Raw genomic sequence first — 16336 nt, forward strand, 5'->3', positions numbered from 1 at the left:
ACGACAAATTCGAAGAATGACCGGCAAGCAGAGTGAGGTCTGAATGCGAGGGGAGGGACTAGGGGTCAGAAGAAAAGCTGGGATACGACAAGTGGCCGGATGAGCGTGGTGACCGTCTGGAAGGAGAGGAGGGGGGTGGGGGCTTCTGGAAAAGTTGTGGAGACAGACAGGCAGGATCTGGCGACAGACCGAAGATGGAGGCTGAAAGAGAGGAAGGGGTCAAGGATAGCGCCAAGGCTCCGAACTTGGGACGGAGGAAGGATGGTGGTGGTGTGATGAGCTGGTGGTGGTGGGAACTGCGATGGGAAAGTTAGGTCGAAGACAGGATCCAGGAAGGAAGACGAGGAGTTTCGATCTTGGACAAGGTGATGTCGAGGTGTTGGCAGGACATCAGGTGGATAGGTCCCGGAGGCAGATGGAAGTGCGAGATTTGGGAGGAGGCAGTTTGGGGAATCATCTGCCTAGACGAGTGGGAGCGGAAGAGCTCCCCAGTGAAGGGGTTAGAAACCGATTAACAAAGGGGATCTAGACTGCAAGCACCTTCGAGACTGCACGCTTGCTGTGGGCAGGGAGCTTGTCTACCAATTCTGTTATACTGCACTCCCCCAAGCGCTCAGTACAGTATTCTGCACACGGTCAGCAGTCGAATACGACCGACGGATCAAGGACGGAACCTCGAGGGGCACCCGCAGTTAGGGAGTAGGAGGCAGAAGAAGAGCCAGTGAAAGTGACTGAGCGATTAGCCAAAGGGGTAGGAGGCGAACCTGGAGAGAACTGTGCTAGAAAAAACCAAGGACAGTTAGCGTTTCCAGGGTAAGGAAGTAGTCCACGGCGTCCAAGGCGGCTAGGAGGTCAAGGAGGATTGGGATTGAGGAAAGTAGACCAGACCTAATCCCTATTCCCAGCTGGGACTCCCGAGAGCAGCTCTTTTATCTCCATTTCATCTCATCTTTTAATGGTATTTGTTAAGTGCTTACTAGGAGCCGGAGGAGATACAAAATAAACCGGTTGGACACAGTCCCTGTCCCACATAGGACTCCCTGACTTCATCCCCACTGTACGGATGAGGGACCGAGGCAGAAACATTAAATGACCTGGTCAAGGTTCCACAGCAGACAAGTGGAGAAGCTGGGATCAGAACCCAGGTCCTCTGACCCCCCCTGGCCCGGGCTGCTCTCATAAATAAGAATAATAATAAAAATAATACATTTACTTAACACGTACTTTGTGTCCATCACTGTTCTAAGCGCCAGGATAGATACAAGTTGATCTGGAAAGCCCCGATGTAGAGGAGTAGAGGCTGGAGAAGAGCCTTGTCGCAGGAGGGCAGAGATGAGGACTTCTTCACTGATCCAGGGCAAGAGCCCAGACTTTGGCCACCCAGTTTGGGATGGTGGAGGAGAATCCTGCTGAGAAGCAGCGTGGCTCGGTGGAGAGAGCCCGGGCTTGGGAGTCAGAGGTCATGGGTTCTGATCCCGGCTCCGCCACTTGTCAGCCTTGTGACTTTAGGCAAGTCACTTCACTTCTCTGTGCCTCAGTTCCCTCATCTGTTAAATGGGGATTAAAACTGTGAGCCCTACGTGCGACAACCTGCTTTCCTTGCATCGAGCCCAGCGCTTAGAACAGGGCCTGGCACACAGTAAGCGCTTAGCAAATACCGTCATTAATATTATTATTATTAATAAGGGCAGGAGGGATACGAAGCAGAGGGGCTGGAAATGCAAGTCAGGCCCGTTTGGAGAGCGGGACCTGGAACCCAGGTCTCGAATTTGCCAGGCCCAAGCTCCACAAGGCCATCTGCAGGTTAACCACATCCCCCGCTCGACTCACCTAGCTCCGTTACTGTGAGGAACAAGAAGAGACAACGCGGCAAAGCAAGCCTCGTAGAGGACGCAGTGATTTCTATTCACGTCTACACCGAAAACTCGCTGTGGGCAGGAAACGTGTCTACCCACTCTATTCTACTGTACTCTCCCAGTCGCTTACTCTAGTGCTCTGCACCCAGTAAGCGCTCAATAAGTACCATTTATTCATCAACTGTTTCACCCAGCCCTCCGCTACTCTGGGAAATCAAGAGTCGACAGCCCCGTAAAACATCGGCCTGTTTTTAGCTCGGTGGAAACTCCCCGCAGAAACGAGAACGGCCCTCCTTTCGGAGCTCTCTCAGGGGACGTTCAGTCTTACCGTAACCTATCAACGGTCCTTGGCTCCGACTCAGTGTTTGTCAACTCCAGGGTGGTTGTGGGAGCGAAGATAAAACAAGGACGCCTTTGGCTTCGGGACCATGGAGCTCTAAAGATATAAGCATAAATTCTAATCCAAGAACAAAGAAGAGGGCATTACAGGTGTAATGGATTTAAAAAAAAAATAAAAATCCTTGACCTGAAAATTTTGTTAACGTCCCTCTAGAAATTAACAACGGAAGAAACTGGATAAGCCTTAATACTTTCTTCCTTCTTGCTTTGTGTTGCTTCCCTAAAGTAAATATTCCTATCCACCTGAAGATAAATATTAGTCTGAGGCGGAACATATTAAGTATACTTTCTCTGGTCCTCCCCGGCAACCGTTAAAGAAATCGCCCGTCTCAAAGCCCTAAGATTTTTAGAGAAGCTGCCACTGGGTGACGTGTCCTAATCGGCTTCTTTCACAATGGTTTAGAGCAGGATGCAACTAACAGCTGGGGTGAGTTTTTTCTGTACACGTGTGGATGCTCAACAGCACCTGGCACAACAACACTCAAGAAAAACGACCCCCCCCCCCCCCCCCAAATCCTTCCCCTTTCCAAATTACTCTTCCTTGATAAGGTCGTGGACAAAAGCACCAAAGCAATGGTAGAACTGACATGGCCCCCTGGATACAGCTCAGGGCCCGGAGACGGAACGATCCGCCACTTGTCTGCTGTGTGACCTTGGGCAAGTCACTTCACTGGGCCTCGGTTACCTCATCTGTAAAACGGGGATTAAGACCGTGAGGCCCCCGGGGGATAGGGACTGCGTCCGACCCGCTTAGCTTGAACCTACCCCAGTGCTTAGTACAGGGCCTAGCATATAGTAAGCTCTTAAATACCACCAAAAAAAAAAATAAATCTGCAGATTCGTTGTGCTGTATAGTCACCAAATGCCAACCACGAGAAAATTAAACGTACCCAAAGGGGAAAAAGCCTCGTAGCAACTTAATGGGCTCTGCCTAAATAACTGTATTTAAGTATCTAACAAGCACTGTACTAAATGCTGGGGTAAATACAAGATCATCAGGTCCCCACCTGGAAATCCCGGTCTAAGAAAGAGAGAAAACGGGTATTGCAGTCCCATTTTGCAGATGAGGGAACTGAGGCCCAGGGAAGTTAAGTGACTTGTCCAAGGTCACACAGCAAGTACGCGGCAGAGCGGGGATCAGAACCCAGGTCCTCTGAGTATCGGGCCCCAGTTCTTTCCACTAGGCCACGCTGCTTCCCCGACAGAGGTCTGGAAGGAGTCGTGGGGGGGAGGGGGGAACATCATCCGGATCTCACCGTTAATTTTCAGAACTACCTCCCGTTCGATCAGGGGCGCAACAATGGCCGAGGCCCACACGCTGCGCTAATTCCTGGCACGAGGACTCGCCAGGTTTGGGAACTCCAGTCCAGCCAGGGGCTCGGCCCGGCTTCTTTCCCCCTCTTCGAGTCGGAGACGTCGGACTAGAGGGTGAGAGGGGTCCCCCCAGCCGGTCCTCCGGAGGACGACAGGTCCCGGCGGCTCACGGGGACAACGGCCCACAGGGGACACGACCAGAACGCGTCGGGCCCACGGTCCACCCCGTCCGGGATTCCGTCACCCACGGCGGCCCCAGACACCGCTAGGAACCCTAATGGAATAGACTCCGCCACGTCACCCACACCTCACGGAGGGTGCGGTAGGATACAGTGCAGATGCCCTAGGGGACGGTCAAACAGCAAGAAGCAGGGGAGGGTGCGAGTGCTGAAGTTTTCACCTACGGAACCGGGGCGCAGCCGGGGCTACACCTTGTCCCTAAAGGGGTTTCCGGGGAAGAGTGCCGAGTGCCCTCCGCCGGGCGTTTGAACGTCCGCCTGCATCCGCCGTCCCGGGGGCGGACACGGCCCGCAGCGGGGAAGGACGTGGACGGCGCCACCCCAGACGCAAGCCCCGCGGTCAACTGCAAGCTCTCGGGCCCAATACCCTCGGTCATTTCCGCTCTGGTCATCGCGCCCGCCCCCGCGGAAGTCACCGGATACGACCGGGCCCGATTTAAGGGGTCGGAAGGGGGAGGGGATCGGCCCGTCACTAATGGGGCTCGAGCTGCGATGGGCCGGAGATGTCCGATAAGTATAACCGGGGCTTCTGTTATACTCAACGCTCCCCTCCGCACGGCACGTGTTTCAGTGAAGTGTGACGAGCCTAGGAATCCCAAGCACCCAGGCCAGCTGGGGGGGGGGGGATCGGTAGCCCCACCACCGCGTTCCGGTTCAAAAAGAAAAAGGGAAGGTGCCGTCCGTCCCCGGCCCGGCGGCGAGGGCCGGGGAGCCTGAGGTCGTGGGTGCCCATCCCGGCTCCGCCACTTCTGTCGGGTGACCTCGGGGAAGTCACTTCACTGGGCCTCGGTCACCTCATCCGGAAAAGGGGGATTAAGAGGGCGAGCCCCACGTGGGACGGGGACGGCGTCCACCCTGCTTACCTTGTAATCGGCCCTCAGGACGGTGCTTGGCACATCGCAAGCGCTTAACGAACCCCGTTACTATTACTGTTACCAAGCGAGGCCGAGGACAGACGGAAGGAGTGATGTGGCCGTTCCATATGGCAGGGAGATGGCCGGGGGAGGGAAGAGGGAAAGGCCCCTTGATGGAGAAGCAGCGTGGCTCAGTGGAAAGAGCCCGGGCTTGGGAGTCGGAGGTCACGGGTTCGAATCCCACCTCTGGTCAGCCGGGTGACGGTGGGCAAGTCGCTTCACTTCTCTGGGCCTCGGTTCCCTCATCTGTCAAATGGGATGAAGACTGGGAGCCTCACGTGGGACAACCTGACGACCCTGTATCTACCCCAGCGCTCAGAACGGTGCGCGGCACGTAGCAGGCGCTTACCGAATACGAACTGTATTATTATTATATTACGACCCCGTTACCCGGGGAGCCATGGGGTTTAAAACGGAAGCGTCTCAAAGCCGGTGGGCTTTCAGAAATGGAGGGTCCCCTCACATCTAGGGAAACTGTCTCTGGCCCGTCCCTGTCCCTGAAAAACGGAGGTTTCCCTCAGCACTAAGGAAACCCCCACGACCCCGGCTCTCGGTGGCCGACCTAGAACCGGCCGGGAGGCCGGTCTCCGCCTGAGGAAGCGGGTCTACGCTGTGAAGAAAGTCTGCTTCTCTTCTCGTCTCCCAAACGCCCGGAACAACGTCCTGCACCCGAGAAGCGCTGGATCGATACCAATGGGTGATCGACGGGTGTCTATTTCGTAATTTAGAGATTTAGATGTCTCTAAATCTAGTCTCCGGGAAGCAGCGTGGCCCAGTGGCGAGAGGCCGGGGCCTGGGCGTCAGAAGGTCACGGGTTCTGATCGTAACTGTAAATTACAATTTACGCGCCGGAGAAGCGGGGTGGCTCGCAGCAAGGAGCACGGGCTGGGGAGTCGGGGATCGTGGGTTCAGATCCCGGCTCCGCCGCCTGTGTGACTTTGGCCAAGTCACCTCACTTCTCCGTGCCTCAGTGACCTCCTCTGTGAAAGGGGCACGAAGACTGTGAGCCCCACGTGGGACAACCCGATCGATTCGTATCCTCCCCGGCGCTCGGAGCAGGGCCTGGCCCAGAGGAAGCGCTTCACAAACGTCATCATCATCATCATTATTATTATCGAATGTCCCGCATAGGTTTGGATGATAATTTTGTTACTACATTCATTCGATTGGTATTTACTGAGCGCTTACTGCGTGCAGAGCACCGTCCTAAGCGCTGACACACGGAGTGCGTTCAGACCGAGAGAGATTTGGGGTAAGGAGGTGGACAAGCGGCGTGGCTCAGTGGAAAGAGCCCGGGCTTGGGAGTCAGAGGGCATGGGTTCGAATCCCGGCTCTGCCCCTTGGCAGCTGGGTGACTGTGGGCAAGTCACTTCACCTCTCTGCGCCTCAGTTCCCTCATCTGTCAAATGGGGATGAAGACTGTGAGCCCCACGTGGGACAACCTGATTCCCCGGTGTCTATCCCAGCGCTTAGAACAGTGCTCTGCACATAGTAAGCGCTTAACAAATACCGACGCTATTATTATCCTTGTCGGCCGTGGGACCTTGGGCCAGCCCCTTCCCTCCTCCGGGCCTCAGCGACCTCATGTGGAAAAGGGGGACGGGGACGTGGGTCCCGTCCGATGGGGGGGGGGGGGACGGGGGCATTTGCGGCCCCAGCGTTTAGGACGGTGCTTGGCGCCTAGTAGTAAGCGCTGGTGAAAAATCCCGCGATGATAGTCAGCTGGGTGACTTTGGACGAGTCACTTCACTTGATTTGCTTGTATCCACCCCAGCGCTTAGGACGTAGTATATACTTCGTACCTAGGGAGTACTCAGCACATAGTAAGTGGTTAAAAAATACCGTCATCACTCCCCCAGGGCTTAGTACGGTGCCTGGCCAGAGGCAAGAACCCGGGTTTAGGAGTCAGAGGTCGTGGGTTCCAATCCCGGCTCCGCCACCTGTCGGCTGTGTGCCTTTGGGCGAGTCACTTCACCAGCGTGGATGAGTGCCAAGAGCCCGGGCTGGGGAGGCAGAGGTCGTGGGTTCTAATCCCGACTCTGCCGCTTGTCTGCTGTGCGACCTTGGGCAAATCACTTCACTTCTCTGTGCCTCAGTGACCTCATCTGGAAAAATGGGGATGAAAAACCGTGAGCCCCACGTGGGACAATCTGATGACCCTGTATCTCCCCCGGCGCTTAGGACGGTGGTCTGCACAGAGGAAACGCTTAACAAGTACCGACCTCATTATTCTTGGAACAGTGCTCGGCATATAGGAAGTGCTTAAGAAACGCCATCACCATTATTATTATTATTACTATTTTTATTAGAACGGTGCTGGGCACACAGGAAGCGCTTAAGAAACGCCATCACCATTATTACTATTTTTATTAGAACAGTGCTGGGCACACAGGAAGCGCTTAAGAAACGCCATCATTATTAAAACAGCGCTGGGCACATAGGAAGCGCTTAGGAAATGCCCTCATTATTATTATTACTATTATTAGAACAGTGCTGGGCACATAGGAAGCGCTTAAATACCAACATTATTATTATTATTATTACTATTAGAACAGTGCCGGGCACATAGGAAGCGCTAAAATACCAACATTATTATTATTATTATTATTATTAGAAAAGTGTTGGGCACATAGGAAGCGCTTAAGAAATGCCATCTTTAGTATTATCACTATGATTATAACAGTGCCGGGCACGTAGGAAGCGCTTCACAAATCTCTACATTATTATTATTATTAGAAAAGTGCCGGGCACACGGGAAGCGCTTAAGAAATGCCATCTTTAGTATTATCACTATTACTATTAGAACAGTGCTGGGCACGTAGGAAGCGCTTAACAAATATCTACATCATTATTATTATTATTAGAAAAGTGCCGGGCACATAGGAAGCGCTTAACAAAAATCTACATTATTATTATTATTATCAGAAAAGTGCCGGGCACATGGGAAGCGCTTAAGAAATGCCATCTTTAGTATTATCACTATTACTATTAGAACAGTGCTGGGCACGTAGGAAGCGCTTAACAAATATCTACATCATTATTATTATTATTATTAGAAAAGTGCCGGGCACATGGGAAGCGCTTAAGAAATGTCATCGTTAGTATTATCGCTATTATTATTAGAACAGTGCTGGGCACATAGGAAGCGTTTAATACCCACATTATTATTAGAACAGTGCTGGGCACAGAGGACGTGCTTAAGAATCCCGGCTCTGCCACTTGTCTGCTGGGTGACTGTGGGCGAGTCACTTCACTTCTCTGGGCCTCAGTTCCCTCATCTGTCAAATGGGGATTAACTGGGAGCCCCACGTGGGACAACCTGATGACCCCGTATCATCTCCCCCAGCGCTTAGCGCAGCGCTCTGCACCTAGTAAGCGCTTCACCAATACCAACATGATTATTATTCTCTGTGCCTCGGTGACCTCATCTGTGAAACGGGGATTCACCGTGAGCCTCACGTGGGACAACCTGATGACTCTGTATCTACCTCAGCGTTTAGAACAGTGCTCTGGACATAGCAAGCGCTTAACAAATACCAACATTATTATTCTCTGTGCCTCGGTGACCTCGTCTGTCAAATGGGGATTCACCGGGAGCCTCGTGTGGGACCACCCGATGACCCTGCCTCTCCCCCAGCGCTTAGCACGGTGCTCTGCACGTAGTAAGCGCTCAAATGCCAATATTATCATCATTATCATTGCGCTCCGTGCCTCCGTGCCCTGGCCTGTCAAATGGGGACGCAGCCCGGGAGCCCCAGGTGGGCCAGCCCGACTCCCCCGCGTCTCCCGCCGCGCTCGGGAGACTGGTCGGGCCCGTGGTCGGCGCTTCCCAAATACCAACGTGATGGTCCTTCTTCTTCGTCGGGGCCCTCGGCTGCGAAAGGGGTCCGGCCCGGGGGGGGGGGGGAGAGACGGGGGGGGCGGCGGGGGCCGTTACCTGCAGGTGAACTTGAGGGCCAGGAGGAGGGCGCAGCCCAGCGCCACCGCCCCGCACAGCAGCTCGGGCCTGCGCCGGGCCATCAGGGACGCGCCGCGCAGACGCCGCCTCACCGGGCCCAACGGCAGCCGCGGCGGGGACGACGACGACGACGACGACGACGACCAGGCCGGCGGGAACGAGGACGAGGCCGACGGGGAGGCCGACGGGGAGGCCGACGGGGAGGACGGGCCCGCGCACGAGCCGCCTCCCCCGCCGCCCCCGCCACATAACGACATTACATCCTCCCCCCGCCCGCCGCCGCCTCGCCCGGCCCCCCAGGGAGGCCCCGCCGCCTCCGCCGCCGCCGCCGCCGCCACCTCGAACCCCACAGTCCCACGTCAGCCCCGACCCGCCCCCTCCTCCTCCTCCTCCTCACACCGCCCCCCCCCCCCCGCCACACTTCCGGCACAGGCCCCGCCCCTTCTGCCCCTCCCTGCCCTCACGTCAGCCCTTAGGCCCCGCCCCTTCCAGTCCCTTACGTCATTCCTAGGCTCCGCCCCTTCTCCCCCTCCCGGCTCCCACGTCATCCTTTGGGCCCCGCTCCTCGTCGGGCCCCGCCCCTTCTCCCCCCCAGTCCCTCACGTCAGCCCTTAGGCCCCGCCCCCAGGCCTGACCCCGCCCCTTCTCCCCCCCAGTCCCTCACGTCAGACCTTAGGCCCCGCCCCCAGGCCTGACCCCGCCCCTTCTCCCCCTCCCGGCTCCACGTCAGCCCTTAGGCCCCGCCCCCTAGCCTGACCCCGCCCCTTCTCCCCCTCCCGGCTCCACGTCAGCCCTTAGGCCCCGCCCCCTAGCCTGACCCCGCCCCTTCTCCCCCTCCCGGCTCCACGTCAGCCCTTAGGCCCCGCCCCCTAGCCTGACCCCGCCCCTTCTCCCCCTCCCGGCTCCACGTCAGCCCTTAGGCCCCGCCCCCTAGCCTGACCCCGCCCCTTCTCCCCCTCCCGGCTCCACGTCAGACCTTAGGCCCCGCCCCCTAGCCTGACCCCGCCCCTTCTCCCCCTCCCGGCTCCACGTCAGCCCTTAGGCCCCGCCCCCTAGCCTGACCCCGCCCCTTCTCCCCCTCCCGGCTCCACGTCAGCCCTTAGGCCCCGCCCCCTAGCCTGACCCCGCCCCTTCTCCCCCTCCCGGCTCCACGTCAGACCTTAGGCCCCGCCCCCTAGCCTGACCCCGCCCCTTCTCCCCCTCCCGGCTCCACGTCAGCCCTTAGGCCCCGCCCCCTAGCCTGACCCCGCCCCTTCTCCCCCTCCCGGCTCCACGTCAGCCCTTAGGCCCCGCCCCCTAGCCTGACCCCCGCCCCTTCTCCCCCTCCCGGCTCCACGTCAGCCCTTAGGCCCCGCCCCCTAGCCTGACCCCGCCCCTTCTCCCCCACCCTGCCCTCACGTCAGCCCTTAGGCCCCGCCCCTTCCAGTCTCCCACGCCATCCATAGGCTCCGCCCCGTCTCCCTCGTCCAGTCCCTACGTCATCCCTAGGCTCCGCCCCTTCTCCCCCTCCCAGCCCTGACGTCATCCATTCGGCCACGCCCCCTCGTTAGGCCCCTCCCCTCCCTTCAGCCCTCCCCGCCCTCGGCCCCGCCCCCTGGGGAGGCCCCGCCCCTTCCGGCCCTCCCTGTTTCCCCCCCCGGCCGGTGGAGGCCGCCGTCGGCGCATGCGCACAAGGGCCGGCTGTTGGGCCCCGCCCCTTCATTCATTCATTCATTCATCCATCTATTCATTCAATAGTATTTATGGAGCGCTTACTAGGTGCCGAGCACCGGACTAAGTGCTTGAGAAGCAGCGTGGCTCAGTGGAAAGAGCCCGGGCTGGGGAGCCCGAGGTCCTGGGTTCGAATCCCGGCTCCGCCCCCTTGTCTGCCGTGTGACTTTGGGCAAGGCACTTGACTTCTCTGGGCCTCAGTGACCTCATCTGTAAAATGGGGATGAAGACGGTGGGCCTCACGTGGGACCACCTGATCGCCTTGTATCCTCCCCAGCGCTTAGAACGGCGCTTAACACAAACCAACATAATTACTTATTCTTCTTGTCCCCCCTCCCGCTTCCCCCCCTTCCCTCACCCCTGAGCCCTGCCTGCATCCCTCCCCCCCTCAAGTCCAGAAAGCCGCTCCTCTCCGAAATAATAATAATAATAATGATGATGTTGGTGTTTGTTAAGCGCATACCAGGTGCAGAGCCCTGTGCTGAGCGCTGGGGGAGATCCAGGGTCATCAGGTGGTCCCACGGGAGGCTCCCAGTTAATCCCCATTTTGCAGAGGAGGTCACTGAGGCACAGAATAATAATAATCATAATGTGGGTATCCGTGAAGCGCTTACTATGTGCCGAGCACCGTGCTAAGCGCTGGGGGAGGTACAGGACAATCAGGTGGTCCCACGTGAGGGGCTCACAGGCTTCCTCCCCATTTTACAGACGAGGTCACTGAGGCCCCGAGAAGTCCCCCCTCCTCCTCCTCCTCCTCCTCCTCCAAAAGCCTTGTCCCACTTCTTCACTTCTCCCAGTCCCCACGTCAGTTGTGCATCCACTCTACCTATATAATGAGGACGGTATTTGTTAGGCGCTTACTATGTGCCAAGCACTGTTCTAAGCGCTGGGGGAGATACAGGGTGATGAGGTTGTCCCCCGTGGGGCTCCCAGTCTTCATCCCCCTTTTACAGACGAGGCCACTGAGGCCCAGAGAGGTGAAGTGACTTGCTCAAAGTCACCCAGCTGACGAGCGGCGGAGCGGGGATTAGAACCCACGACCTCTGACTCCCAAGCCCGGGCTCTTTCCACTGAGCCACGCTGCTCATACCGTATTTGCACACTTACCTAGTCGACGCTCTGGACCTCAAGTCACTCCCCTCCTCCAAACCCTCCAGTGGTTGGTTGGCCTATCGACCTCCGCACAAAACAAAAACTTCTCACTCTAGGCTTCGAGGCTCTCCATCCCCTCGCCCCCTCCTACCTCTCCTCCCTTCTCTCTTTCTACTCCCCACCCCACACGCTCCACTCCTCTGCCGCCCACCTCCTCACCGTCCCCCGGTCTCGCCTATCCCGCCGTCGACCCCTGGGCCACGTCCTCCCATGGTCCCGGAACGCCCTCCTTCCTCACCTCCGCCAAACTCATTCTCGTCCCCTCTTCAAAACCCTACTTAAAACTCACCTCCTCCAAGAGGCCTTCCCAGACTGAGCTCCCCCTTTTCCCTCTGCTCCCTCTACCCGCGCTCTTCACCTCCCCTCAGCTAAGCCCCCTTTCCCCTCCTTTCCCTCTGCTCCTCCCCCTCTCCCTTCTCCTCCCCTCAGCACTGCGCTCATTTGTGTATATTTTTATTACCTTATTCATTTTGTCAATGAGGTATACCTCCCCTTGATTCTATTTATCGTGTTTACGTTGTCTTGTTTTTGTCCGTCTGTCTCCCCCGCTTAGACTGTGAGCCCGTCACTGGGCAGGGATTGTCTCTATCTGTTGCCGAATTGTACATTCCAAGCGCTTAGTACAGTGCTCTGCACATAGTGAGCGCTCAATAAATACTACTGAATGAATTTGCGGTCTTCGTTCTGTCCACCTCCTTTTCTATCTGTCTCCATGAAACTATAATTAGAGAATTAGAATTAGAGAAGCAGCGTGGCTCAGTGGAAAGGGTACGGGCTTTGGAGTCAGGGCTCATGAGTTCAAATCCCAGCTCTGCCACTTGTCGGCTGTGTGACTGTGGGCTAGTCACTTCACTTCTCGGTGCCTCAGTTCCCTCATCTGTAAAATGGGGATTAAGACCGTGAGCCCCACGTGGGACAACCTGATTCCCCTGTGTCTACCCCGGCGCTTAGAACAGTGCTCGGCACATAGTAAGCGCTTAACAAATACCAACATTATTATAAGCTTCTCGAAACCGGCAAGACCTCGATAAACAGTGGATTTTAAAAAATGATCTTTCTTAAGCGCTTACTATGTGCCAGGGACTGTACTAAGTGCAGGGATAGATGAAACTGATCAAGTCGGACGCAATCCCCGTCCCACCTTCTTAACCACCTCCCCCATGGGGGGACTGCGGCACGGAGAAATTGAGTTGCCCGACGTCGCACGACAACCAAGGGGCAGAGCCGGAATTGGAATAATGATGATAAATGGTATTTCTTAAGTGCTTACTACGTGCCAGACACTGTATTAAGGTGGATACAAGCAAATCGGGTTAGATTGTATATATATATGCTTCGATTTATCTAATTTTGATGGTATTGATGCCTCTTTACTCTTTGTTGGGTTGTCAATTTCCCCCCTTCTGGACTGTGAGCCCGTGGTTGGGCAGGGATTGTCTCTATCTGTTGCCTAATTGTACTTTCCAAGCGCTTAGTACGGTGCCCTGCACACAGTAAGCGCTCAATAAATACGATTGAATGAATACAGTCCCTCCCGTGGGGGTTCACAGTGTCCATCCCCATTTTACAGATGAGGTCACCGAGGCCCAGAGGAGTGAACTGACTTGCCCGAGGTCACACGGCAGACACGTGGCAGAGCCGGGCTTAGAATAATAATGTTGGCATTTGTTAAGCGCTTACTATGTGCAGAGCGCTGTGCTGAGCGCTGGGGGAGATCCAGGGTGATCAGGTTGTCCCACGTGAGGCTCACAGTTAATCCCCATTTTCCAGATGAGGGAACTGAGGCCCCGAGAAGCGAAGTGACTCGCCCACGGTCACCCAGCTGACGAGTGGCAGAGCCGGGAGTCGGACCCATGACCTCTGACTCCGGAGCCCGGGCTCTTTCCGCCGAGCCGCGCTGCTTCCCACGACCTTCTGATTCGCGGGCCCGCGCTCCGTCCATTACGCCGCGCTTTTTCTTCTAATGGATTAATCGATCTCTGCGGTACCCTTCCAGGCTCACCGTACAGCGCTCTGCAGGAATATCCGGCCCGCCCGCTCACCCTGAACAAGTCTGAAACTGAACCCGATGTATTTTGTGAATGAAATGTACATCGCCTCGATTCTATTTAGTTGCCATTGTTTTTACGAGCCGTTCTTCCCCTCGACTCTATTTATCGCCATCGTTCTCGTCTGTCCGTCTCCCCCCGATTAGACCGTAAGCCCCTCAGACGGCAGGGACTGTCTCTATCTGTTGCCGACTTGTTCGTTCCAAGCGCTCAGTACAGTGCTCTGCACAGAGTAAGCGCTCAATAAATACTATTGAATGAATGAATGAACTAGTCCTCTGGCTCATGCCCATACCCGCCCCTAACTTCTCCATCCCTGTCAACACCACCCCCATCTTCCCCGTTCTAGAAGTTAACGACCTCGATGGGCATCTTTGACGGCATCTTCATTCAACCCTAACACGGCCGGTTCTTCCTCGCCGCGTTTCTGGAATATCTGGCCCTTCCTTTCTACCCAGATGGCCGTCACCTTTTCAGGCTCTTTTCGTCTCGGCCGAGAAGCAGCGCGGCTCAGGTGGAAAGAGTCAGAGGTCATGGGTTCGACTCCCGGCTCTGCCACGTGTCAGCTGGGTGACTGTGGGCAAGTCACTTCTCTGTGCCTCAGCGACCTCGTCTGTAAAATGGGGATTAGCTGCGAGCCTCACGTGGGACAACCTGATGATCCTGTATCCACCCCGGCGCTTAGAACAGGGCTCTGCACACAGTAAGCGCTTAATAAATACCAACGTCATCATCTCTCCATCAGCTTACTATGTAGCACCCTCGAACGCCTCCCTCTAGTCTGCAGGCCGCTCCGCAGCCTGAATAATCTTCCTGAAACGTCTTTCTCCTTACATCCCTTCCGCAAAAACCTCCACATCCAGAAGCAATTGCTCACCGTCGGCTTCAGGGTTCTTTAGAATCAGCTCTCTCCTTATCCGCCTCTTCACCTGCTACTCTCCAGCTCACGCTCCCTTCTTGCCCCATTTTCTCACCGTTCCTCCTTCTCAACTCGCCCACCTCTGACCTCTGGATCAGTGTCATTCATTCATTCGTTGAATCATATTTACCGAGCGCTTACTGTGCGCAGAACCCCGTACTAAGCGCTTGGAAAGCACAATTCGGCAACAGGTAGAGACAATCCCTACCCAACAGCGGCGTCTTTTCTCCCACCCATAATAAGAGAGGTCTTTAAATACGTACTGTGTATCGGGCTCTGGGATAGATAATACTATCAGATCGATCGCTTTCCCGTATGGCGTTCACAGTCCCCCTGGAACTGACAGGAAGAACGGGTATTTACTGATGAGGAAACTGAGGCAGAGAAGTTAAGTGACTCGCTCAAGGTCACACGGCGGACAAGTGGCAGAGTTTGGGATTGGAACCCAGGTCCCTCGAAACCTCTTTCCCATCCAATCAAATCCCGTTTTCCCAGCCCTCCATTCATTCATTCATTCGATCGTATTTTATTGAGCGCTTACTGTGTGCAGAGCACTGTACTAAGCGCTTGGAAAGTACAATTGAGCAACAAACAGAGCCGATCCCTCCCCAACAACGGGCCCGCCGCCTAGAAATCCCACCTTCTCCGAGACTTTCCCCTGTTTTCTTAACCCCAGATCACACCCTCCAAACTACCATTTCAGAATTTACGTGCTGACATGGGACCAGAGTACTGAATAATACTGTAACGGTGGTATTTAAGCACTTACCGTGGGCTGCGCACTGGGCTCCGATACCGGACAATTAGATCAGACACAGTCCCCGTCTCCACGTGAGGGTCCTGGTCTGAGGCGGAGGAAGAACAGGCATTTAAACCTCATTTTAAAGATGAGGCACAGAGAAGTTAAGCGATTTACCTCAGGTCACACAGCAGACAAGTGGCAGAGGCTGGATGAGAACCCAGGTCTCCTGACTCATTTTACACCCTCACTCCCCACCCCAAAACCCGACGCATTTGAGGCTCAGCTTCCAGCTAGGCTTTACTAAGCTCTCCTAAGGCTCAACGTATTCTCTCCCTCCGTTCCCTTAGACTTCAGTTTCTATTAGATGACTTGCCTGTGAGACAGGGACTGCGTCCCGACTGGATCCTGTACCCGCCCGAGTGCTTAGCACAATACTTAGCACACAGTCAGTACTTAATTCCGTTATTAAAAGCTTCTCGAGGGGAGGGATTGGGTCGTCTGCCGCACTCCCAAGTTCTCAGGGCAGGGCTGTGTATCGAGTGCACAATAAATATCGCTTGAAAGGAAGGCTGCGGCCAGAGAGAACTAACCCAGGACGTTTGAGGGAGGAGAGACAAAGGAAGCTTAGCTCTGCCTCCCTCTCTCTCTCCTTCCCCACGGAAAAGGTTAAGAATCCAGCTCTCCGACCCAGGTCAGCGGGGCGTAGCGGAGAGGGCACGGGCCCGGGAGTCAGAAGGTCTTGGGTTCTAATCCCCTCTCCGCCACCTGTCTGCTGTGTGGCCTTGGGGAAGTCACTTCTCTAGGCCTCGGTTGCCTCATCCGCAAAATGGGGATTAAGACCGTGAACCCCACGCGGGACAGGGACCGTGTCCGGCGCCATTTGCTTGCATCCACCCCAGAGCTTAGTACAGTGCCTGGCATATAGTAAGCGCTTAATAAATACCATCATTATGATTATTATTAGGTCTCGGGAAACCACCCACCGGCCCAGAAGCTCGCCTGGCCTCCTCCTTTTCTCCAGACCAGTCGCTCTTCGGCAAGAGGAGTATTGCATATAAATGTCCGAAACGGAAGCAAATTCTCAC

At 55.7% G+C, this 16336-nt stretch overlaps 1 protein-coding gene across 3 annotated transcripts in view; it reads right to left on the bottom strand.

The window, feature by feature from the left end:
• TXNDC11 (thioredoxin domain containing 11) overlaps positions 1-8933 on the bottom strand; it is a 66803-nt gene extending 57870 nt beyond the window's left edge. For 2 of the 3 annotated variants that reach the window (XM_029057805.1, XM_029057804.1), the window contains exon 1: positions 8660-8933. In XM_029057805.1, coding sequence (XP_028913638.1) covers positions 8660-8929 — 270 coding nt within the window. In that variant the 5' untranslated portion in view covers positions 8930-8933. The remainder of the gene's footprint in view (positions 1-8659) is intronic. The other variant, XM_029057808.2, reaches the window with a different exon arrangement.
• Between the last annotated feature and the right edge of the window lie 7403 nt (positions 8934-16336).

The sequence above is a fragment of the Ornithorhynchus anatinus genome, chromosome 2, assembly GCF_004115215.2.
Source record: "Ornithorhynchus anatinus isolate Pmale09 chromosome 2, mOrnAna1.pri.v4, whole genome shotgun sequence".
In the NCBI taxonomy this organism is placed as follows: Eukaryota; Metazoa; Chordata; class Mammalia; order Monotremata; family Ornithorhynchidae; genus Ornithorhynchus; species Ornithorhynchus anatinus.